We start from the raw sequence: 22,445 nt of genomic DNA, 5'->3' as shown, positions 1-22,445 counted from the left end.
GTATATCTAGAACTTTCCATATGGACATCACTACAATATTTATAACAACGAGCAGTTTTTGGCCGTATATCCGACATCACTCACCGAGACGCTGTTTAGTCACTAATTGTAGGATCAAGAATTGAAGTTTGCATGGAACGATCCAAAAGTTCACTGGAGATCAATATGACAGAAAATTATCTAATTTCTTGGACACGCCGATGTAAAGATCCCACGACCAAATCGCTGCTGCTTGATAGGATCGGCCAGATCGTATGGGTTTGGAATGGATTATGATTTCCGTTAAATAAAGAATACATACTATTTGATTTTTGTTGCATCTGGATGTGTCTAAAATTTCCGTGAACCAGTAAAAGTCCAGCATTTGTTGGATAGGACATATGAAATTTATTTCTTTCTAAATAAATAAGTATTCATATAGAAAAAAGGAAATTGAAGTTTTTGAGGCAGCTATAAATACATGTTTAAAAGTTTATAAAATTATTTATTCACGCAATAATAAAAAAATCCTAAACAAATATGTGCCCAATTTGTTTTGTTTTTTTTCGAAGTTAATTCGCGTTTGTTCTACACTTTTGACTATATCAAACAAGTAATATAGATATCATTTTTTAAAAATAAAATATAGTTTAGTTTTCAAAAGGGAAAATCGCATAAAAAACCCTGAAAGTGTCAATTAGTCACACTTTAAACCTTAAAGTTTTTTCACTAACACTTTAAACTTCAGAAGTGACATTTCTGTCATAAAAAACCTCCAAACTTAAAAAGTGACCTGTTTAACAGGTAAAAATTGTGATGTGTCGGTTTTTTTTCCAAAAAATATTTATTTAATTTATAAAATAAATAAATATTAATAAAAATCAGAAAAATAAATAAAAATTCATAAAATTAAATTTAAATTCATAAAATTAAATAAAAATTCAAAAATCAAAAAATCAAATAAAAATTCAGAAAATTAAATAAAATTCATAAAATTAAATAGAAATTCAAAAAATTAGTAAAAAATCATAAACATAAAATAAAATTCAAAAAATAGTAAAAATATAAAAATAAAATAAAATTCAGAAAATTAAAAATAATCATAAAACTAAATAAATATCAGAAGTTAAATAAGTTTCAAATAAATAAATAACTAATTCCGATATTTTCGTCCGTATTTTCTCGAAAACCAATTCATATGAAATTCAGTATCTGACTTTTTGAAGTCCTTTGACATTGAATCGAAAGTGGCCATTCCTAAACGCGTAATAAACTTTTGATAAATTACTACTCGCAAAAAGCCTTCGACGAAATACACACTACTTCTCGTAAAAACTAATGTTACGAAATTTGAAACTCAGGTCAGAAGACAAGAGGAGAAGAAGAAGGAAGAAGAGACAATCTCGGATCATTAACGAGACTAAGATACGTCCGACTTAGAAAATTTTGTCAAGGTTTTAATTTTTCGTAGGAAAGGAATGAAAATTTCTTGAAAATTGCCGTAAAATTAAGGGAACTTAGACCCTAGGTGGATAGTCTAGCAATCTAAGTTTTAATTTTATGAATTTTTATTTAATTTTCTGAATTTTAATTTAATTGTTTGAAATTTTAATTTAATTTTCTGAATTTTTATTTATTTTTTGAATTATTATTTAATTTTCTGAATTTTTATTTCATTTTTTGAATTTTTATTTAATTTTCTGAATTTTTATTTAATTTTATGAATTTTTATTTAATTTTATATTTTTCTTTAATTTTTATTTATTTTATGAATTAAATAAATATTTTTTTCGAAAAATATTTTGACAAATCACCTTTTTACCTGTTAAACAGGTAAACTTTTTAGTTTGGGGGTTTTTTATGACACAAATGTCACTTCCGAGGTTAAAAGTGTTAGTGAAAAAACTTCAAGGTTTAAAGTGTGAGTAAGTGACACTTTGAAGGTTTTTATGCGATTTTCCCGTTTTCAAAATATAATCTCATTTAAGGTTAATTTTCCAATTTTTTCCTAAATTTTATGTCATTGATTTAATTATTATTTTAAGAGTGGGATTCATGATCCAATCGCAACATAATTAACTACGGTTCCTGGTTACTCAAAAGATTTTGAGAAAGAAAAATTACCAAAATACCACATTTCTAATTTTATTTTTCGTGTTTATCTTAATCAATTTATCTTCATTTTTTAAAGAGAGAAAAATATATTTATAATCCTATAATTAACTAATATAGATTTAAGGTTTAGATTTAAAAAGTGATATAAGGTTTTTGGAATATATAGTTTAGGATTCTAACAAATATATAAATAAATAATTAAAAAAAATATTTCCAAATTTCAAAATGAAAATTTGAAAAGGAATTATATTTTTTTTTATAAAAAGTTCGAATTTGAAAAGGTATAATTCAAAAACATAAAATTATTTTTTTTATTTTTTACTTAAATAGTTATTTATTATAGAATCTATATATAATAGCAAACCTGTTTTGTTCTCCTATGACATCATTATTTTTTTATAGGAAAATAAAAAATCTATCTAACGGTTGAATTTTGTCTCTGCACTTAATCTGTCGGACATGGTTTTCTTTAATCACTAAGTCTGACGTTATCCAACTGTTTTAACAAATGTTCCTTTTCTCTGATCGACGCACCTTTTTACGGTGTCTTTTGATAACAGAACGACGCATCTTTTCTAGTGACCTCTTTTGATAACGGAAGGATACACCTTTTAAACTGATTAATATATTGATGTGGTGGTTTGAGTTGTTGTGTGTTGTTCTGAGAAAGCTTAATTTAATTTCTAAGGAAAAGCATTGGTTCATCGTTATGATCTGCACTAACTGGCCATTTCGACAGCCACAATTGATTTCAAATAGATCTCGCCGAGAATCTAAACCACCACCGCCGTCACCGTTTACGACGAGAAACCAACATTATAAAATTGATCAGAGAGAAAAGCAAGAAGAAGAAGAAGAAAGTTTTGGCGCTGATGATGCTGCCATCAACGGAACTGAAGAGCAAAGTCGAGAAAATAAGATATCAAGCATAGATCATGTCATCTGATGTCGAGGTTCAACTACAACAACAATTTGGAAGCTTCGTCTCTTAAAGCTTTGCTGTTTTAGGATCGGAAGGCTACCGGAGCATATGTATGTCTTTCTCTAATCACATTCCTTTCTTACCTATGAAAATCTGTATTTTAAAATGAATTTTAAATTGAACTCCCGTAATTGATACTGCATTAGTAATTCTGTTATAACTACTTGATGTAGATATGTGTTTGATTTGACGAAAATTTCCTAACGCAGTGATGTGATGTTCATAGGTGTCAGTGAATAGATTGCAGTTTTTAAAAAGGTATGATGGTATTTGAGTTTTTGAGTTTTTTAAAAGGTGTCAGTGAACCACTTGCTGTGATGGTATTTGAGTTTTTTTTTTAAGAAAGGCAAAGAATTTGCTTCACATTCTTAAAAGGAAAATTAAAATGTTCGAAATGAAAAATTAAATAAAAATTATTTGAAAAATCGATTTATAAATTTATTTTATATATTTCATAAATGATTAAATTTTTAAATTATAGTAATTTAAAAGTAAGATATTATTTAAGTAAATAATTAAAATTGAAAACATTTTTTCAAAAGCTCTAAATTTTCTTCACATCCTCATTAAACTTGTAACAAATTTTTTTAAGATTTACTCAAATCTCAGATATTTTTTTATTTACACAAATCTTTGATTCAATATAAAAGATTGATATTCCTGATACTGAGCATGAGCTTCTTGTCTCGGCCAGTCTTTTACAGCGTCTCAACTCGATATTCTTGATAAACATGTATATCTATTTTCTTTAAATTCATTAGTCAATTTATAGTTAATTTATTACATACATTTTGCATATTTTTTCTTATGATATTGATTTTATTATTTTAAACTAATATATTCACTATTCAAATGAAAATTAAAAGATGATATATATATTCTATGAATATCAGACAGTTTAGTTTTAGTAGAGAATTTAACTGTCATTCGCGCGGATTTGTTTTCCTAGACGTTTTCAACCAAAGATTCTATGAACAATGCACCCCTTCTACATCCCCCTCTTCGCAAAGGACATCACATTTGCTTCCTTTCAGATTCAACGCGTCTCAGCAATTACACCTTTTTGGAGTCTGCTCTATAGTCCATCTATATATGCAAGTTTCAGATTTCTCATCCGTTTACATATTCTATTGTCAGTCTTATCCCTTTGATTATTCCATCATCGTTATCCAATATTTTGCTGTATGAATTTTTCTCTCGTACAGTTCGTCACCATTGTTGTTCTTCTTTCGTGCATGTATTAATCTTTAGAATTTAATCCGATTTCACAGATTGTTTCATTTATAGGGAAATAAATCAATCCAGTGTTTGTTATTTTATTTCAAGGAACAGAGTTTTCAAAACAAAGAAAAATGCTTGGGACTGCGTTGGGGGATGAGTGAATCACTTTTTTTTATTGTATTTGACACATCTAAAAAAATAAAAAATAGACTTTAAATCATGAATTGAGAAGGAACAAACTCAACAGATACACAAATTTTATCATCTCTAATAAAAAGGCTCGATGAAAATAATATACTAGCAAAAAATTTAGGAAAGTTAGAAATAAATATGAAAGTGGTGATAGATTTTCTTTTCTATTAAACTTTTGTTGTGACTTTTCACTTTTTCTTATCTATAACTATTGTTAATTATATAATGATGTTACTTTTGTCATTTCCTTATTTATAATGCATTACAATTATTATAGATTTTAAAACAGCAATTATAAAGAGGTGTATATTTGACGTTGAAAGACATTTTCTATCACTGGTTATAATTTTTTGTCTATTATCATATTGAGGAAAAATAAAATATATGAAAAAATTATAAGTTTCTTAACAGTTTGTTATAAGTATTAATAAATAAACAAAATTATCACTGCTAACTAATTTCATGATTAAATAAGATACAAATTCTTAAGTTCTACTTTTTTGAATGAAATGACACATTTTTAGAATGATAACTCACAATTTTAAAATTTATGAAAATATTAAGAATAAAACTTAATAAAAAATAAAGACCATTTGAAATTCTTTTAAATGAAAAGGCAATCTTAAACAAATAGACACATACCTAATCTTTTCACAACCTTATGCCAATGAAGAAATGACAAATAAGTTTATATATTAATACTATGAACTGAGCAATCGCATGCAAGTCAATGGTGAAAGTCACATCCTTTAATTATAAGTTAATTTAGTTGGATAAATGGTTACATAAATCGCATCCAATCCAATTAATATGGAAGAAGTACAATACAATTGAAAAAAAACTTTATGCTTTTAATTAATGATTAATATGCAAACTTTGGTATTTAATTTTAAAGACATACAAAAAATATTATGAAAGATGTTATAAAAGAGATTATCAATAAATTTTATGTAAGTGATCACGAAGCTTCAGGAAGTGCAATGGTAAATTCTTCAGAAGTTAATTATACAAGAAAAAACAAATTAGCAATGATAGCTATAAATATATAAAAATGTCATATGACAATCTAAATGCAAAGAAAGAATCAACCAAATAAATAAGAAGACTAATATGGAAAATGAAAAAAAATTGAAGATAAATATATTATTTAATATTATAATGCCACATCATTACTTAATTTTTTTACATTTCTCAATCACACAATTTATTTAATATTCATACATTATATAAGTATTATGTTTGACGAATAATTATTTATTTATAAAATAATTACAATATTACAGATCAATTTAACTTTTTAACATTTATTACAAAGTTAAATATAAAGTAAAAATTATATATGAAATAAAAAATAAAAATTCAATATTCCCGAGCGTTTACGCACGGGATTGTTTCCTAGTAATAGTACTAGCAATGTGATAAACAGAAAATTCCTTATATATTTTTAAAATGATGAAAAAATATAAGGAAACTTATATGATGTTTGATGTAATTTTTCAGAAAGTATGGTTGGTCACTTTTTACAAAAAAAAAAGTATGGTTGGTCACTACAACTTCGTGGTTGACGTTCTCGTTCTCGTTGCAGTGAATCGCAACTGACATAATATTACTTGGTCCAATTTATGAATGTATAGCCACGACACTTTACTTGTTTTTTTGGAACACTATAGCGACGACACAATGCGCAGAAATAAAGCTAGAGTGTTTCCAGAACTAAATTAAAAATATTTAAACATTTAAAAACATGAAAAACATGTTAGCCGCAAGGAAATGAAGAATCTCATTTGTAAGTCGTCTTTCCTCATTTGTATATATATCTTCTAGTCGTCTGGTCACTTTATTTGCTGAGTGCTAAGTCGTCTTATTATTTCGCCACAAATTGTTAGTAGCAGTATAGAAAAATAGGCCTACTCAACAACGGACCTGATCAGGACCACGTAAAGTCAATTAATATACATTGTCGTAATCCATTCTTGACTAAGTTGGTACTAATTAATACATGTTGGATATATATTGAGTATTGACATATTGTGCACGTCGAACTTTAATCGTTACATTGTAGTTCACGTTTTCAGAATTACTAGAAAAGTAGTCTTATGAGATTGATTATACTCAAAACATCAAATTAATGCCAAGCATAAAACTAAGGGATATAGTAAGAGAATCCGGCCCTAGCGACTTTATAAATCAAAATTTTGTTTCTAATTAATTTCAAGGGAAATTTTTGATGAACTCTGGAAATTAAACCCAATTAAGATATGTAGATACTGAACAGTTATTCCATGTGATCAGCCAAAAGGAGAAAAATAAAGCATAGTTATTCTAATTTTAGACTGCATCATATTTCAGTTTCATATAAAAACATCGGCAGCTTATTAATTAGGGATATTAATGTATGTAGAGTCGTAGACAATATGGTATGCAGGCAAGTTAGGTTTAAAACAAAACCTAGGATTAAGAATATTGTAAAATTTTCGATTACAATATTTGAACTTTGAAAATTTGTGCTTCTTTCTATCATTTGACTTGGGATCTTTAACACTTTTAAAACATATCAGTATATGATCTCCCTTACTCTCTTTTCTATTCTTGATGGATCAATGCCGATGCGAGATATGATTGCCTGCAAATATTCATTTAGACAATAAAAATCCTATATAGTCAATAATACGCCGTGACACATGCATGTGCTTGCATATGTATATACCTACATACTTGTGTGTAGATGTGTTCATTCATATACCTGGGCTATGATTGTATAAGCGGTCCTATCATTCAAGTTCTGGAGATTAGCACTCATAACTTGAGCTCCTTCTTCTTCAAAAACTCTCATAAGCTCATGTAGAGCTAATCTTTTCACGTTATCACTGATAATGAGGTTCATCTCTATGATCGAATCCCGTGAATGAATACTGAGTTTTGGCAAAAGTGACGACGATCTTTCAGAGCGACACCTGACTTCTCCTAACAATGTTTTTTTCTTCTCCTTCAAATACGTTACTTTCTCTTTCAACTGGATCATGTATGATGTCGATTGATCTATAAGTTGAGGCACTGGTAACTGCTGGTGGCAATAAAAATCACAAGTCACATAACAATTTTTATTTTTTGATTGAATGTGTATATGAAAATTTTAATTTTTATAAAATGAGTTCCCGTGTGATATCGCACGAGTTCCTTAAAAAATAAAACAAGCTTAAATCCTAGCTATGTGCATTCACTTTTAAGTCGCATAAATACATATATGGATTCTATAGGCATTTACTGAAGTGTCATATTAGTTTTTAGCATAGACTAACATAGCAAAACCCACTGAAATATACATCTATCAAATAATTTCTACTATCTACAGACAGAATATAATCCATGTATAATGTGCTAGAGAGAGAAAGAGAGAAAATCAAACCCTACGAGTTGGAGAAACATGGGAAGAGAGTAAGCAGAAGAGATCTTTCATACGCATTCGTCTCCCTTTCTCCCTAAGGTTTCGTTTTTCCCTCAACGACAATGAGCTTCCTTCTCCTATTTCTCTTTCCCTCTCCATTCTATTTTGTTTTCTTTTAAGCTTTTATATATGCTACTATGTTTCTCTTTTTTTTTTGTTTCAGTCCATATGATCTCTCTATATATATGAAGAGAGAGAGAGAGAGAGAGAGAGAGAGAGAGAGAGAGAGAGAGAGAGAGAGAGAGAGAGAGAGAGAGAGAGAGAGAGAGAGAGAGAGAGTTGTAGTTATCACTTTTGTGAGAACAAGATGCGTAATTGTAGTAGAAAGTGATATCCCCACCTAAGAAAGTCATGGCTTTAGTAATTGCGCCCGTGAGCTTACACACTGCATAATCTTTTTTACATATGTATTTGGTACCATGATCTAGCTTTCATAGATTCAGTTTTACATGTGCACAAACTTTTTGCTATACATTTAACTCTAGGTTTTATTGTATTGGGTTTGTAGGAAACTATTGCAAAAAAAAAAAAACTTGTCAAATGCATAAAATAAATCAGAAGGTATGATAAACCAATGCTTATGTTAATAGAGAAATGAATGCCGTGTGCAAGTGTGCAATATTACAAATCGACAAAAAGAAAGAAAAATTGTTTTCTATAATACCGATTGAAAGAGACCAAGTAGACAAACAGCCATCTTCAACCACTTAGGTGCACATGATCAGCACACATTTATCATCCAAGTTAACATACAGACACCGGTCATAAGCTGTGGTTATTGAACGTCACCAACTTTCATTATTCGACATACTAGAAAAGGGTACACCAACCCATTCCTTACTGCCAATACTTAAACCAATCATGGCAAAATTGTTGAACATAAGTCACTGGTGATGTTGCTTATGAAAAGGACCTGGAACTTCTAAAATCTATATGTAGAAAATAACAACAAAAGTATATGCGTATAGAATGAGAAAGAATTATTGTTGTACATGCAAACTATGTAATTAATTCCTTTTAAGAGATTAGATAAATCCTTTTTTTTCACACAGTAGATCCTTCTAACATGAATTAAATCTGTGATTTCTAATTCTTTTCACGTTTTTGATAACCAAAATCATTCGACCAATTCTGTGTTTGTAGAATTTTTATTGTTAATTTTACTGCATCCTTGACTTTTCAGCATATTTTAACTTAATCAAATCGGCCAAAATTATTTTCACATTTCTCTCTGAAATAACTTTATGAACTCATTAGAACATCATTAGTAGTAGAATATGTCTAAGTCTCTCCAAAAATCAAAATATTAATATTTTTTATTTGATTATTTGTAATTTTTTAAATGGTTGAACCACTATGTTGTTGACACATATGGTAAATCAGTTCTCAAAATTTGTTTTGTAAGCTATTTCCCAAGAGCGTCTTCTTACATTTTTTTTTTTTTTGCTAAAATATTTTCTAACGTCTTCTTACTTCTCTTCTGTTTTAATTATCTTTGATTTTTTTTTTTTTGTTGAAAACATATGTCATAACTCATTGATACAGATGCCTTTAGTACCCAAATCACATACTGGAATGACTTTTGCCCTAACTGATAGTCCAAATTTATATTTTTAGTTTAAAGTGTAACATTTGAAAATTGATGGAAAACAAAGTTAGCCGCAAAAAGAAAATAAAAGAACTAGCTATTTAACGACTGTATAACGACTGTACATCTGTCATCTAGCCGTGTTCTTAAACACAGCTATAATAAGTGCTAACTTTTTCCTTGGTATGCATTTTCCACGTGTTTTTTTTTCAAACGTTTGAATACCACCACATGAAAGTAGTCGCTATTGGACAAGTCATAGATTTGAACTTTGGTTCCTCATCATGGTAATCTGTAATCATATTGGTTCGTCCGGACAAAAATTTAAATCAACCAAGACGCAATTAGCATAAGTAAAATAGATACAAAATATTGTTTTAGGTGACTTATCTTTACTATTTATATATAAGTTAAGAGAGTAAAGTTATAAATATTTATGTTCTCTGGATTAAAGAGAAAATTATGGAAAACTTAAATAAAAACAGTTATAAGAGGATAATTGAGCTAAAACTCGAATTTTTTTAAAAAACTTATGTGACAAAAATTTAAAAATTATGTAACAATGTTCAAAAAAGAAAAAAATATGATTGGATTATTTTGCATTAATTCATTCCATGGTCTATTATAAGCGAATAACATATATATAGCTGATTTTGTTTCTAATAACAGTTATATAAATAAATGCTGTTAATTATGATTCACTCTAGATCTTTTTAGTTAACAAGAAATATAACTGAAAATAATAAAGGCATAATAAGTAGGAAATCTGCATTTATAGTTATGCATGCTATATCCTGTATGTGAAATATAACTGAAAATAATAAAAGCAATAAGTAGGAAATCTGCATTTATAGTTTTTTATTTATTCATTTAAACTAAAACATCAGATAACAAATATTTAATTTTAGTTTTTTAGCTCACTATAAGTATCCTCTTTTTGTAGCCATAGTTTTATCATCTCCAAGTCATCACTACTAATAATTTTCAAACTTAAATTTATTTTTTCATCTTAATCAAAAAAATTGAAGATGAAGCTCGTAGTTGTACAATTCTCCATAATCTTTCTTATCCTCACATCTTCTTTGTTCGTACTTTCAACCGCAGATTCGTGTAAGTGTACTTGATTTAGTTAATTGTTTTAAGTAATCTATCATTTGGTGATCTACTTAGTCTAAAATTATAACATAATTTTTTATATGTGATGATGAATGAATTCACAGCATGTGGTGGAAAGTGCAACGTGAGATGCTCAAAGGCATCACAACATGACTTATGCATCAAAGATTGCAATATATGTTGCCAAAAGTGTAAAGGTTGTGTGCCCTCTGGCACGTATGGAAACAAAGACCAGTGCCCTTGCTACCGAGATATAAAAAACTCCAAAGGCGGACCCAAATGTCCCTGAACATGTTTTTCTAGATCATCGTAGTATAATATGCCTGATATATGTGTATGAAAATAATACTTACAACTTATGTTTGATTTATGTAATAAAAATTGTGAACTTATAAAGTGATTAATATATGAAAGAATGAGAGATATTGACATTAAAACCATATATAACCTTTATTCTAACATCTCCCAATCTCTAATTGTGGGGTTTAATAAAATCAAAAATAGATCAAGTCAAGGTTTACTTTTCTCAGCTTTGTTTTCATCCGAGCCCAACAACATCTGGTGATGTTGAATTAGCACCGTTGCTGCGCACAGTCTCGTCAATTCTGATTCTTGCTTTTGTATTCTCCTCGGTGACGACTTAGATAGACGAGGACTAGTTCTCGAATCTAGCCTCTTTTTTTTTTTCATTGACCATAAATCTGCTATTCATACTTAAGAAAAATATGTATATCATTATTGCAAACCAATCTTAAATGTCATTAGTCAAAACCCAATTGTCAATATATTCCACCAACATTTTTGACGAATACTAATACATGTCACTATACAAACAATTTGAACTGTCGTCTCGAGGCACTTTCATTGGTAGGAATAAAATAGAACTTATTGTTCTCGTCGTTACATATATCGTCTTTATACGTTTATTTATAGCATCCAAAGACAACACAGAGAGAAACCAAAACTAGAACATGAGAATGATCCAGCAACCTTATATTTAAAACGAGAAAGGGTAAATCAGAGGCAAGCCAGATAATACATAAAAGACTCAAACCAGCAACAAACCCCACCTGCAAATTCTGATAAGCAAAAACTCAAAGCAGAGTAGAGACTAGAGAGAGAGAGATGCTATTGCTTCTACAACTAGAGAATATAAGTCTTGTGAGTCACTCTGCTTTCTTTCAGTTGGCTGAAACTAAATCAAGCTTCAACGTTCACAAGCTCATACTCGATGAGGGAAAGATTGTTATCTTCCTTGACGGTGATGCCTGTGGCATCCTCCTCAGCGACTTCAACGCGTCCCCATCTATCAACTGCAAGCCTCATAGATCCCTTGTACATGTCGATCTTGGCGTTGCGCAGGGTCACAACCTTGCCTTCTTTCATCAAATCCACTGATACAAAAAAAAAAAAGAATCACAACATCTGAGTTTTCACTCTTTAATTTAACAAGTCCCACTGAAAATGCTAACCGAGAAGATAAGCAATCTAATAATGTGTATTTGTATTTGTCTGACCTTGATCGTTTCTGGCAGTAAAGATAATGATGCCAGTCTCATCACCAACAAGACACTCAGCAATCCGCATCTGACGAGCCTGAGGACCACTGGGACGACCTCCACCACCTCTCTGCATCACCATCTTCGTGCTGACAACTTTCACGTTCAGAGAGTGACCATTGGTTCCTGGTCTCAGCTCATTAACCTTGGTGAACACAGGCTTCCTCAAAGCTGTTGTTGCCTCAGCCATTCTTCAAAACAAAGAAACACACTTTGCTCAGATCGAAAACAAACAAACAGCAATTGGATTGGATTGGACTGGACTTTAATCTCATAGATCATTATTCAATCCAAACATATCGATATTAAGGTCAAAGCCAATCACATAAAAATGTAATCTTTTTTAAACCTAGACATTCATTAAAACTCTGATTCGAGAAGATCAAACTCACTATAAGAAGATTAAAAAAAGGGATAGGGTTTTTGAACTCAGCTTACGTTTTTTTTGTTGGAATCGAGAGAGAAGAGACGACGACTCGGGGCGATCAGATCTGTTCGATGATGATAAAAACACAAAGACGCGGCGTGTTTTGTCTAAAATTCATATTATTAAATACCTAACCGTATTATTAAATAAGTGACCTGGACACGTGTATAAACAATCTGATCCTTGTATTTTGTAGAAATTTGAGATTGGCCTTTGGATTTTTAATAATGTTACAAATTACACCCTGTCATTTATCCGAACCGGTTTCTTAAACCTTCAAAACCGGTTTATTCTGGTTCTACTACGATGACCTCGTTTGTTTGATCATCTTCCACTCACCACCGAGGCGAGCGAGCGGAATAGCTAACTCATCATCTCCCTCGATGCTTTGTCTGCTTCGATGGTAACGGTGTCGTTTCCATCTCCCTCGCTCTCTTTCGTAGAGAGCGGGACGACGTGTAAATCGCCTCAAGTATCTCGGGTTCTGTTCTCTGGTCCTGATGAGCTTCACGGAGAATCGTCTCAACCCAAGAAGATACTCAGAGATGTTCATATAGTAAGACTTTCTCCTCTTCAAAAAGGAACGATTTTTATTTGCTTTTTTTTTTAATCGAATTGATTATTACGTTATTTTAGAGAATTGGGTTAACTCTTTGTTGTGTTGTGTGTGGGTTTAGTCAGAGAGGTTGATGGAGGATTTCACTGAGCTTGCGAGAGAGAACACTGAGAAGGACCTCGAGACTTGTGGAACTCTCGCTGCCTTCCTCGTAAGATTTACGTCTTTGTGATGATATATTTTTAATCAAGTTCAAAAGTCTTTATTTTTTAATAAGTTCATATGGATTCATGCTTGTTTTAGGAAAGGGGAGTTTTTTATGTGACCACTTTGATAATACCTAAGCAAGAATCAACTGCTAATTCTGTGAGTGTATCTTACATTAGAGACTTTCTTACTCGTATTGTGGTGGCTTAAGTACTAATAAATAATGGGGGAGGAGGCAGTGTCAAGCAATGAATGAAGTGGATGTGTTTTCCATACAAAACGAAAGAGATCTTTATCCCGTTGGATGGATTCATGTACACATTTATTTTTATCTCTTCTCCCTTCCTCAATGTTTTGATCTACTTTTGTTCTTGGGCTTTGCTATATAATGACTTGTATATGCGTGCTTTTTTTTACAGACTCATCCTTCTCAGGGTTGTTTCATGTCGTCAGTTGATCTGCATACCCATTACTCGTATCAGGTTACTCCAGTTTTCCCAGTAATATATTTATGATTTTTGTTTCCTCTGTATTTATTGCATATATTATATTTACAAGGTTTGAGACAATTCAGTTTCTCAGTTTATGTCATGTTCTTTTTAAGGTAATGGTGCCAGAGGCTTTTGCAATCGTCGTGGCTCCAACCGATAGCTCCAGGTATGTGAGTGATTCCAAAGCCAATCTTAACTCATTACCATGGAGTCAAATTATGGACTCTCTCATACTGATTCTTTTGCAGAAGTCATGGGATATTTAAGCTAACGGACCCGGGAGGAATGGAGATACTGAGAGACTGCTCGGAGACAGGATTCCACCCACACAAAGAACCAGAAGATGGAAACCCGGTTTATGAGCATTGCTCAAACGTCTACAAGAACTCCAACCTTAGGTTCGAGATTTTCGATCTGCGCTGAGGTAAAACAACCCCTTCAGTGGCCTTGTCAGTCAAAAAAAAAAAAAGGATCAAGCTTGATCCACTGTGAGCTAAAGATATCAAATAAATAAACCATAAACCTAACCGGAACTGTATATTTTATATCTAAAAAAGTCTTGTCTTATTGAGGTTATGAACACAAAGTCACCTTGTATTAAGCTAAGCAACGTTAGTAAGTGAATAATTTGCTTCCTTGTACATACTAATTGTATAAACGAGTGTATCTTTGCTACTTTATTGACCATATAATAATGTTACCTTCGGTGCTACTGAAGAACCAAAAACAGAATCAAAGGCCAGATCTTTTTTTTTGTTTGAAGTATTAAAGTTCTCAAGCTTCGTAAATAAATGGTAAAGAGGATGATTTTATCAAGTAAGAAACAAAAAAAACAAAAAGGTTGATCCTTTCTCTGTTGTTGTTAAGTGTAGCTATCAAAAAAAACCATACAAGTCCTTTTCTTCTTTTTGTTTGGGACCTTTATGGCCGTTTTTATTTGAGCACATGATAAGTATCTCCGTACAGTCAGAGTAAGACCCATTTTCTCTCTCTTTCTACATATGTCAGTCGTATACGTCATTGGATTGGTACAGACGACGGACGATTCAACTCATCTTCTTTTCTCTTTCTCTGGGGTTTTAATTCAAAAAGTGAAGAAGTCGGTTACTTAATACTATTGTCCTTGTACGATCGTAATATTCGCGTTGAGAGTACCTCATGTGTATATGCCAAAACATCTCTCTCTCTCCTTGTCCCCTGTTTATAAGTAAGTAAGAACAAAAGAGTATCACAAAAAGTTGCAGGCTTTTTTGTTTTTTTTTTCTTTTGAGTTAGAGAGAGAGAGAGATGGTGAGAGGTGGCGAGAGAGTGAAGGAGTTTCTTCGACCTTTCGTCGATTCTAGAGAGTGGGACTTTTGCGTTATCTGGAAACTCGGCGATGATCCTTCTAGGTACCTACCCTCACTCTCCACCATTCTGCTTTCTGTTCTGTTTCCGAGTTTCTCTGTTTCGATATTTACATGTCTTCTTTGTATGCTCCTACTGTGGTTCCCTGATTCCGTTTTCTAATCCGCAGGTTTATTGAGTGGGTGGGATGCTGCTGCAGTGGTAGTTATATTGATAAGAACATTAAGCATGAACACGAGGAAGAAGAAGAGACAACACAAAAGGTGGGCTCTTTTTGCAGAGATGAAGACAACAAGCATCATATAAGAACCTTAGCTTGTGAATCTCTCTCTCGTTTTCCTCTCTTCGTTCCTCTCTATCCCGGGTATTGTTTTTCTTTCATCCAATAATACAAATTAACCTCCAGATCTTTTCCTTATAATTAAGCTTTAAAAAAATGATATGAAAGCTTCTTCAAATTTTACAGGATTCATGGAGAAGTAGTCATGTCAAAAACTCCCAAATGGTTGGTTAATTCTTCTCCAGGATCTAAACAGGTTTAAGACTCTTTTATTCTTTTATTACAACTATTGGATTTGATCATAATAACAATCTGATCTGGATGTTCTTTTTTTTTTGTAGGATATATTCAGCACAAGGGTTCTTGTCCCAGTACGTGATGGTCTAGTTGAGCTTTTCTCCTTCATAATGGTAAAGAAAAACATATATGTTAGCATTTAGCTATGAAGGTCCGGTCACATTGTTTGGTGATAACTTCATACCAATGTTGTCCTCTCTTCTTTTGGTTGTTTCAGAAACCGGTTGATGAAAGCATGGTTGATTTGATCATATCGCGTTGTAACGCCTTCTTTGAACCATTCCCCGAGCAAGCACTCCCATTTAAGATCATTCCTAGAGCAGAGGAATCTATGTTAATGCACAAGGATGTAGAGGATGATGCTGCGATGCAAAACGCCATGGACGTACCAGATAGTAGTAACAAGAAGATGGCGCCAAAGGAAAACTTCAAATCGAAGAATCTTCATTCAGAGAGGAAAAGAAGAGAGAGGATCAATCAGAGAATCTATGCTTTAAGAGCCGTTGTCCCTAACGTTACAAAGGTTTTTCTTCCTGAAAAAAAAAAAACTCATTTTCAGGTTTTCTTGTTGATTTGGGATCGTTTCTTTGTGCTAATATGCAGATGAACAAAACTGGAACTATCAGTGATGCGGTTGATTACATCAATCAACTTCTAGTAGAGAAGCAGAAACTCGAAGGTGAGCTGAGAGGATTCAACGAGGTTGAATGCAGAGGAATCATCGCTGCAGAGGTGGAAGAATCTGCAGTAGCTAATTCACAAGCTGGAAAAGTTTTATCTGGACTCAACAAGAAAGTTTACAACGAGGTATTGTGGAATTAATGAGTCTTTATGATCATATTTTATATAATCCAACTTGTCACACATAACTCGCTTTGTTTTTCTGGTCTCTCTTTCAGGTGAATCTTGAAGTGTACGAGACTGGTGAGCGAGGTTTCTTGATCCGGGTTGAGCAGGAGCATAAACGAGATGGATTCAAAAGGTTATTAGAAGCTGTAGACTCTTGTGGACTTGAGATCATAGACGTCAATTTCACAAGACTCGGTCTCACAGTCATGACCGTTCTCAATGTCAAGGTTTAACTTAATTACATCTCATTTCCCTCCTAACGTAAGTCACAAAATATTGTTGACATCTCTGATCAAAGTTTGTATTTTTTTTATAGGCGAACAAAGATGGAACTACAATTGAAATTCTGAGAGATTTGCTGCTCAAGATGATGATAACCAACTAAAACAAGGTCAAATGTGCATAACCAACTAAAACAAGGTCAAATGTTTTGTTTGCTTGAGCCACAAGCTACCTATAAGATCTGTTTAACAAAGCTTTTTTTTTTAGTGATAAATTTATATGTTTTAGATTAATTGATTGTTTCCATATGTCTCCCCAACTTTAACTGATTGACTATAAACTCGACCTCGGTGTTGAATTTTGAGTTTCTTTAAATTAAGGCCTTCGCAAAGTTTCTAATGATCAGTGTTAAGAACAAACAAGACAACTTTCTCGGCTAAATTGATTCACAGGTTTGTTTGGCGACTTGTGTTGAAGGATCGGCTCTCAAGTTCACGGCTCGTGTAGTCTTGGCTTGTGTTGTAGTAGCCGTTACTAGTACCGAGATCCGATGAATCTTCAGAGGCTCTTCTGAACATACGAATCTCATTACTGTATTGACCAGAGTTGTAGACCGTACTTTGACCCACTTTGACTCCGTTTGAAAGATCCGACAAGTTGTCTCTCGTGTCCAGAGCTCTTACAACCTGTTTTTTTTTTTTTTTTTTTTGTAAAAAGTGAAAGTGATACTCTGCATCACTTTTCTTTAGTTATAACCGAAGTTATTTAATACGTCTCTATCTAGTTCTGACCTGAACCATACGAGGTCGTTTTAGTGCTGAATGCCTAACACAAGAAGCTGCCGTCTCGATCATCCTATAGACTTCTTCTTCCATGTAATGCTTCTCCAGCCGTGGATCCACTACTTCGCTGATGTCACCTTTCTCAATGGCCTCGATTAGCCGCGGACGTGCCTGCCAACCCCTCATATCTCGTTATTTCCATTTTTTTAAATCCAATTTTATTAAATCAAGTACATGAAAAATACCCATTCAACGAGACTTTCTTCACCCAGAGGTTGAGAGGTGTCAACAGGTTTGCGGCCGGTGATGAGTTCGAGTAGCACAACTCCAAATGAAAACACATCTGATCTGTCCGTTAGTTTCCCGCTTGATGCATATTCTGGCGCTAAATACCTGCATGCATATGCAAATATTATATTGTAACGTCTTTCAGTAAAAACTTATCTTATACGCGATGAATAAATATTTTTTTCTTTTTCTTTTGTGAATTGACCCAACAAACTGTACCCAAAAGTGCCCATGACACGTGTCGATATGTGGGATTGTGCAGTATCGTTCAGTCTGGCAAGTCCAAAATCTGCTACCTGTACGTAACTTATATCAAATGCTCGGTCGAAAATCATAATGATAATATACGAATTACACTGCAATATTATCATGAGATATTGACTTTGCCTGAGCTTCAAATTCATCATCCAATAGAATATTTGACGATTTGATGTCCCTATGGATGATCTTCGGGTGACCTATTAAATTGATACAAAGCTAAACATTTAAATCCAAATAATACGTTCCTTAGTAGTTAGTTATATATATATAGTTTTCTACCAAAAATATATATTTTTACATCTCACTAAGAAAAATAAATTAAAATGTAGTGGAGAGTACTCACAATCTTCATGTAGATAAGCAAGTCCTTTGGCTGCGCCTATTGCAATCTTCACTCTTCTAGTCCATTCCAAAACCGGTAAGTCTTTGCCTGACAACAAACATAAAGAAATGGTTTATTTAGGATGACAAGTTCAAATGTCAGATCTTTATTCGAACTGTAATTAAGAAATAATGCAAATAAATACACACGACCAATGGTTAATTAACAATCGATTAAGATAATCAAAGAGAATACATTGTGGAAGAAGTACCATGTAAATGGTAGTCCAAAGTATTGTTGGGGACAAACTCATATATAAGGAACCTATGTTGCTCACAGATGCAATAACCCACAAGAGACACCAAGTGCCTATGATGCACTCTGCTTATGATCTCTACTTCAGCTTTGAACTCTCTGTATCCTTCTGCGCTGATGGATTTTAGCTGTTTAATCGCGATTGGCTTTCCCTCGCTAAGGATACCCTTGTAGACGCACCCGAACCCACCTTCTCCTATGACAAATCTCTTGCAAAAACCCTCTGTTATCTCGCTTAGCTCCTCAAAGGTGAAAGGAATCTTTGAAGTCCCTATTACTGCGGAGTCAGGGGTTGCTCGACCTGGTTTTTGATTCCCTAAACTGTTGTTAGTATTCGTTGAAGAGTTCTGCGCCGAGCTGGTCCCATTTCCAGGTTTTTGCCTGTAGTTAATGAATCCCTCTGCGCCCAAAACAAGGTAAAGATCAAGAAAAAAAGTCACAAATAAAGACATGGACCAACATTCAAGAAATCAAGAATCATGAATCATGAACATGGAACTAAGGATTAAGAACAAGATTAGGAGGCAGAGAAATATCAAAACAGAAATTAATCAAGAATCTACAACATGAAAACAAGAATCAAGAACCAGACCAAAAGTAAATTTAATTATACATAATTTATTCTTGTTACCTGTATGAACGGAGACATTAGCTGGTGGCAAATACTGCTGGTTAGACCGAGGGGAAGAAGATTTCTTTTGTTTCCTTCTAAAGAAGAAGATGGCAGCAATGATTATAATGACCAAGACACCTGCGATCCCAACACCGATCAATGTCTTCTCGGTGAAGTTAGTTTCATTGTTGCCACCATTTCCACTAATATTTGCATTATGTCTATTAGAACCTCCGGAGTTGTTGTCTGAGCCGGAGAGGGAAGCAGGAGAGGGGACAGAAGAGGACGAGGAGGGCACACGATTTGATCCTCCTGCGGGAGGTGAGTCCAAAGGTTGTGAAGGGTTTCTTGGGAGATTAGGGTTTAGCGAGATAACCGGAGGAAATGGAGATGAAAATGGAGGAGAGTCTTGGCTACCGGACGGCGGTGATAAAGGGTTTAAAGGTGGAGACGGTGGAGAAATAGGGTTGTTGGGTAGTTCTTGGCCGTTATCGTTAGGTCTGGCCTCTGGTTGCTGAGTAACTGAGGTTGGAGGAAGAAGAGCAGGAAGAGGAAGTTGAAGTTGAGGCTTTGGAGAAGGAATCACCACGGGAGAATCTCCGGATGTGGTGGACTGAGGCGGAGGTTGAGGCTGAGGAGGTGAAGGAGGTGGTGTTGTAGAAGGTGGAGGCGAAGAAGGAGGCTTTGGAGGTGGATCAGTTGTAGCAGGAGGTTGATCCGATGGTGGAGGAGAAACAGTTACAGGTGGGGGAGATGATTGTGAGCCGCCACCAGCACTGTCCGGGGATGGAGGAGAAGGAGGTGAGGTTACTGGAGGCTGTGTCGTTTGGGAACCGCCAAGGATTTTGTGATCAGTGAATCCTGCGAGGTTTGGTTGATGTGAAGAAACAAACGGAGATATCTTCTTTCCGATAATATCTGCTTGTTCCTGGACTTTGTCCATCTGTTGTATTCACCCTTTGCTTGTTCTATTTCTTTCTTTCTTTCTTTTTTTACATGTTTGAATTTGCTCTTAAAGGAGGTTCCGTAGAGAACAAGAAATGATCTGTTTACTTTGAGATCCAATCTAAATCGGCTAAAATCCCGCAAAAATCCCAGATTTTATTTTCAGATCATTCAGATACAATAATGTGCTCTCATGAGATCAACAAGATTGGTGGAAACTAACGAAAGAGAGATGAAAAAAACAAGCTTATAGGGTTTCTTGTGACTCAAGGATGATAGGGAGAGAGTTTCTATAAAATTGAGATGATCAGGTTTTTGTTAGTTGATGATTTTTTTCTTCCTTGAGAATTTTTTTCTTCTGTCGCGTTTTTCCTTTGGTGTAAAAATAGAAAGTCTCCTAAATCTCAACAAATTGAATTCTAAAAATGACTGAGAAAATAGGCTAAAAATTCACTTGATTGTTATTTTTACAGTAAATAACTGTAGGAAAGAAAAGTACCAATATCTGGAAGATTCACCCTTCAGCTTCATTGTCGGGTTGCCGCGTAAATTATTCTTTCTTAAAAGTATTATATGATAAGCTTTTCCGTTAATTCTTTCAACAAATAGTTCACAAAATGTTGTTCCATGCATATAAACTTCCGACTAACTGAGTACTATAGGTCTGAATTTCAAATTAGTATTAATGAGTAACATAGTTTTGAACTTCTCGGTGTTGTCTACGTCCGGAGATCACTCCATGATTGATTCATGAATGAAACGTCAAGTCATGCTCTCTTCTTATCCACTGCAAAGACAAATTAATCACTTTAGGTGCTTGTTATAGTTTGTCTCTAGCTAGTTTGTTGTTTTCTATGTTTGTGTGGTTCCAAATACTTTTGCATTCCCTGTTAAACACACAATCTTGGTAAATGGTAACTAACTTCGTACTTAGCGATTATTATGATAATCAATGTTTTAAGTAATGTGTATTCTTCATCAATGTCAAAGCAGAAAGGCTTCTGATTACACCATTGCAGAATATATATATATGCAACTCTGTCTGGTCGGGAAAAGTGCCTATTTCGACCCGAACAATTTCGATCGTGCCAAATACAACCCGAACAAACGGTCAGTGCCAAATACGACCTGAACTTAATTAATTCAAAAAACTTATCCGAACTTGTTAAAATGTGCCTAAATCTATATTGACTCTAATAGAAGTTAGTCAACCATTAACAAGATAAAACGACGTCGTTTTGATATACGGTGAAATGTGTTAATTTCGACCCAAACAATTTTGGTGGTGCCAAATACGATCCGAATACATGGTCGGTGCCAAATACGACATGAACTCAATTATAATTAAAAAAATTACCTGAACTTTTTAAAATATGCATAAATCTATATTGACTCTAATATAAATTAGTCAACTGTTAACAAGATAAAACGATGTTGTTTTGATATATATTTTTAATATATGTTTATTCCACGACTTAAACAATGATGTGATACCTTTTTAAAGAGGTACATTAACAACTAGATAAAATAACTTTTTGAAATATTGTTACAAATTTGAAATTTATATAAACTACTATTTTTTCTTCATCGTATTCAATTTTAAAACTTTGCTGATAATTTTTTCTGATTTATATAAATACATAACATGTTTTTACTTATCATATCTTTAATAAACTTATATCTTACTAAATATAAATAATAAAATATTTATAATTACACAATCTTAGATATACCTAAAATTTTAAAGTTATTTATAAAAATTTCTTATATATATTATTTTTATTTTTTAAACTTAAGTGGATTTTTTTCAAAGTTAATATTATATATTTTGAAATTTTGTTCAAAAATGTTAATAGGCCTTTTACTTTTCTTTCACTAAGATATCTTGTTCAAAATATATTAGACATATTACACAATAACTAAAATATATATAAACAATCACAAAAGTTATTTTAGTCTAGTCGTTAATGTACCCTTTTAAAAGGGTACCACGACACGGATTTAAGTCCTGTAATGAACATATATTATATATATATATATATATCA

General features: G+C 32.8%; 6 protein-coding genes across 8 annotated transcripts; 3 read left to right on the top strand and 3 right to left on the bottom strand.

The window, feature by feature from the left end:
* Positions 1-7,043: 7,043 nt before the first annotated feature.
* LOC108859946 (transcription factor bHLH167-like) lies at positions 7,044-8,033 on the bottom strand. 2 transcript variants are annotated; one of them, XM_018633850.1, is made up of 3 exons: positions 7,896-8,033; positions 7,233-7,550; positions 7,044-7,112 (listed from the first exon to the last, which is right to left on the bottom strand). In XM_018633850.1, exons 1-3 carry the CDS (start codon positions 8,031-8,033, stop codon positions 7,044-7,046), a joined length of 525 nt encoding a protein of 174 aa, XP_018489352.1. The 2 variants fall into 2 exon arrangements, with proteins under 2 accessions (XP_018489352.1, XP_056854969.1); XM_056998989.1 differs by having other exon boundaries at positions 7,901-7,915.
* A 2,517-nt stretch (positions 8,034-10,550) lies between these two features.
* LOC108859323 (gibberellin-regulated protein 8) lies at positions 10,551-10,927 on the top strand. The gene is made up of 2 exons (XM_018633217.2): positions 10,551-10,632; positions 10,743-10,927. The coding sequence occupies exons 1-2, from the start codon at positions 10,551-10,553 to the stop codon at positions 10,925-10,927; spliced, it is 267 nt and encodes an 88-aa protein (XP_018488719.2).
* Positions 10,928-11,506: 579 nt separating this feature from the next.
* LOC108840446 (uncharacterized protein At4g28440-like) lies at positions 11,507-12,770 on the bottom strand. The gene is made up of 3 exons (XM_018613276.2): positions 12,636-12,770; positions 12,156-12,388; positions 11,507-12,032 (listed from the first exon to the last, which is right to left on the bottom strand). The coding sequence occupies exons 2-3, from the start codon at positions 12,385-12,387 to the stop codon at positions 11,839-11,841; spliced, it is 426 nt and encodes a 141-aa protein (XP_018468778.2). The 5' UTR covers position 12,388; positions 12,636-12,770; the 3' UTR covers positions 11,507-11,838.
* Positions 12,771-12,923: 153 nt separating this feature from the next.
* LOC108805341 (AMSH-like ubiquitin thioesterase 2) lies at positions 12,924-14,556 on the top strand. 2 transcript variants are annotated; one of them, XM_057006735.1, is made up of 7 exons: positions 12,924-13,180; positions 13,302-13,391; positions 13,484-13,546; positions 13,627-13,701; positions 13,807-13,869; positions 13,992-14,044; positions 14,130-14,556. In XM_057006735.1, exons 1-7 carry the CDS (start codon positions 13,025-13,027, stop codon positions 14,299-14,301), a joined length of 672 nt encoding a protein of 223 aa, XP_056862715.1. In that variant the 5' UTR covers positions 12,924-13,024; the 3' UTR covers positions 14,302-14,556. The 2 variants fall into 2 exon arrangements, with proteins under 2 accessions (XP_056862715.1, XP_018432898.2); XM_018577396.2 differs by having other exon boundaries at positions 12,925-13,180; positions 14,127-14,556.
* Positions 14,557-14,722: 166 nt separating this feature from the next.
* LOC108805249 (transcription factor bHLH90) lies at positions 14,723-17,256 on the top strand. Its single transcript, XM_018577282.2, has 8 exons — positions 14,723-15,269; positions 15,395-15,589; positions 15,692-15,761; positions 15,847-15,915; positions 16,020-16,325; positions 16,406-16,609; positions 16,702-16,878; positions 16,968-17,256. Exons 1-8 carry the CDS (start codon positions 15,166-15,168, stop codon positions 17,034-17,036), a joined length of 1,194 nt encoding a protein of 397 aa, XP_018432784.2. The 5' UTR covers positions 14,723-15,165; the 3' UTR covers positions 17,037-17,256.
* A 63-nt stretch (positions 17,257-17,319) lies between these two features.
* LOC108843357 (putative proline-rich receptor-like protein kinase PERK11) lies at positions 17,320-20,684 on the bottom strand. Its single transcript, XM_018616543.2, has 8 exons — positions 19,473-20,684; positions 18,798-19,241; positions 18,548-18,634; positions 18,331-18,401; positions 18,163-18,239; positions 17,901-18,048; positions 17,665-17,826; positions 17,320-17,559 (listed from the first exon to the last, which is right to left on the bottom strand). Exons 1-8 carry the CDS (start codon positions 20,395-20,397, stop codon positions 17,320-17,322), a joined length of 2,154 nt encoding a protein of 717 aa, XP_018472045.1. The 5' UTR covers positions 20,398-20,684.
* Positions 20,685-22,445: the final 1,761 nt, after the last annotated feature.

Source organism: Raphanus sativus, chromosome 1 (genome assembly GCF_000801105.2).
Source record: "Raphanus sativus cultivar WK10039 chromosome 1, ASM80110v3, whole genome shotgun sequence".
In the NCBI taxonomy this organism is placed as follows: Eukaryota; Viridiplantae; Streptophyta; class Magnoliopsida; order Brassicales; family Brassicaceae; genus Raphanus; species Raphanus sativus.
The sequence above is the reverse complement of the archived record's forward strand: the minus strand, read 5'-3'. Positions and strand labels throughout refer to the sequence as shown.

What these genes read in the sequence shown, in the direction of transcription:
- LOC108859946 (XM_018633850.1), bottom strand. Translation starts at nt 8,033, where the DNA reads ATGGAGAGGGAAAGAGAAATAGGAGAAGGAAGCTCATTGTCGTTGAGG. An exon ending in ATGTTTCTCCAACTCGTAGG is followed by an intron (nt 7,551 to 7,895) that starts GTTTGATTTTCT and finishes TGCCACCAGCAG; the next exon opens with TTACCAGTGCCTCAACTTAT. An exon ending in CTTATACAATCATAGCCCAG is followed by an intron (nt 7,113 to 7,232) that starts GTATATGAATGA and finishes GAATATTTGCAG; the next exon opens with GCAATCATATCTCGCATCGG.
- LOC108859323 (XM_018633217.2), top strand. Translation starts at nt 10,551, where the DNA reads ATGAAGCTCGTAGTTGTACAATTCTCCATAATCTTTCTTATCCTCACA. An exon ending in ACTTTCAACCGCAGATTCGT is followed by an intron (nt 10,633 to 10,742) that starts GTAAGTGTACTT and finishes ATGAATTCACAG; the next exon opens with CATGTGGTGGAAAGTGCAAC.
- LOC108840446 (XM_018613276.2), bottom strand. Translation starts at nt 12,387, where the DNA reads ATGGCTGAGGCAACAACAGCTTTGAGGAAGCCTGTGTTCACCAAGGTT. An exon ending in TACTGCCAGAAACGATCAAG is followed by an intron (nt 12,033 to 12,155) that starts GTCAGACAAATA and finishes TTTTTGTATCAG; the next exon opens with TGGATTTGATGAAAGAAGGC.
- LOC108805341 (XM_018577396.2), top strand. Translation starts at nt 13,025, where the DNA reads ATGGTAACGGTGTCGTTTCCATCTCCCTCGCTCTCTTTCGTAGAGAGC. An exon ending in AAGAATCAACTGCTAATTCT is followed by an intron (nt 13,547 to 13,626) that starts GTGAGTGTATCT and finishes GGGAGGAGGCAG; the next exon opens with TGTCAAGCAATGAATGAAGT. An exon ending in ATACCCATTACTCGTATCAG is followed by an intron (nt 13,870 to 13,991) that starts GTTACTCCAGTT and finishes GTTCTTTTTAAG; the next exon opens with GTAATGGTGCCAGAGGCTTT.
- LOC108805249 (XM_018577282.2), top strand. Translation starts at nt 15,166, where the DNA reads ATGGTGAGAGGTGGCGAGAGAGTGAAGGAGTTTCTTCGACCTTTCGTC. An exon ending in CTCGGCGATGATCCTTCTAG is followed by an intron (nt 15,270 to 15,394) that starts GTACCTACCCTC and finishes TCTAATCCGCAG; the next exon opens with GTTTATTGAGTGGGTGGGAT. An exon ending in TGACCGTTCTCAATGTCAAG is followed by an intron (nt 16,879 to 16,967) that starts GTTTAACTTAAT and finishes TTTTTTTTATAG; the next exon opens with GCGAACAAAGATGGAACTAC.
- LOC108843357 (XM_018616543.2), bottom strand. Translation starts at nt 20,397, where the DNA reads ATGGACAAAGTCCAGGAACAAGCAGATATTATCGGAAAGAAGATATCT. An exon ending in TTTGGACTACCATTTACATG is followed by an intron (nt 18,635 to 18,797) that starts GTACTTCTTCCA and finishes GTTTGTTGTCAG; the next exon opens with GCAAAGACTTACCGGTTTTG. An exon ending in AAGAAAGTCTCGTTGAATGG is followed by an intron (nt 17,827 to 17,900) that starts GTATTTTTCATG and finishes AGGGGTTGGCAG; the next exon opens with GCACGTCCGCGGCTAATCGA.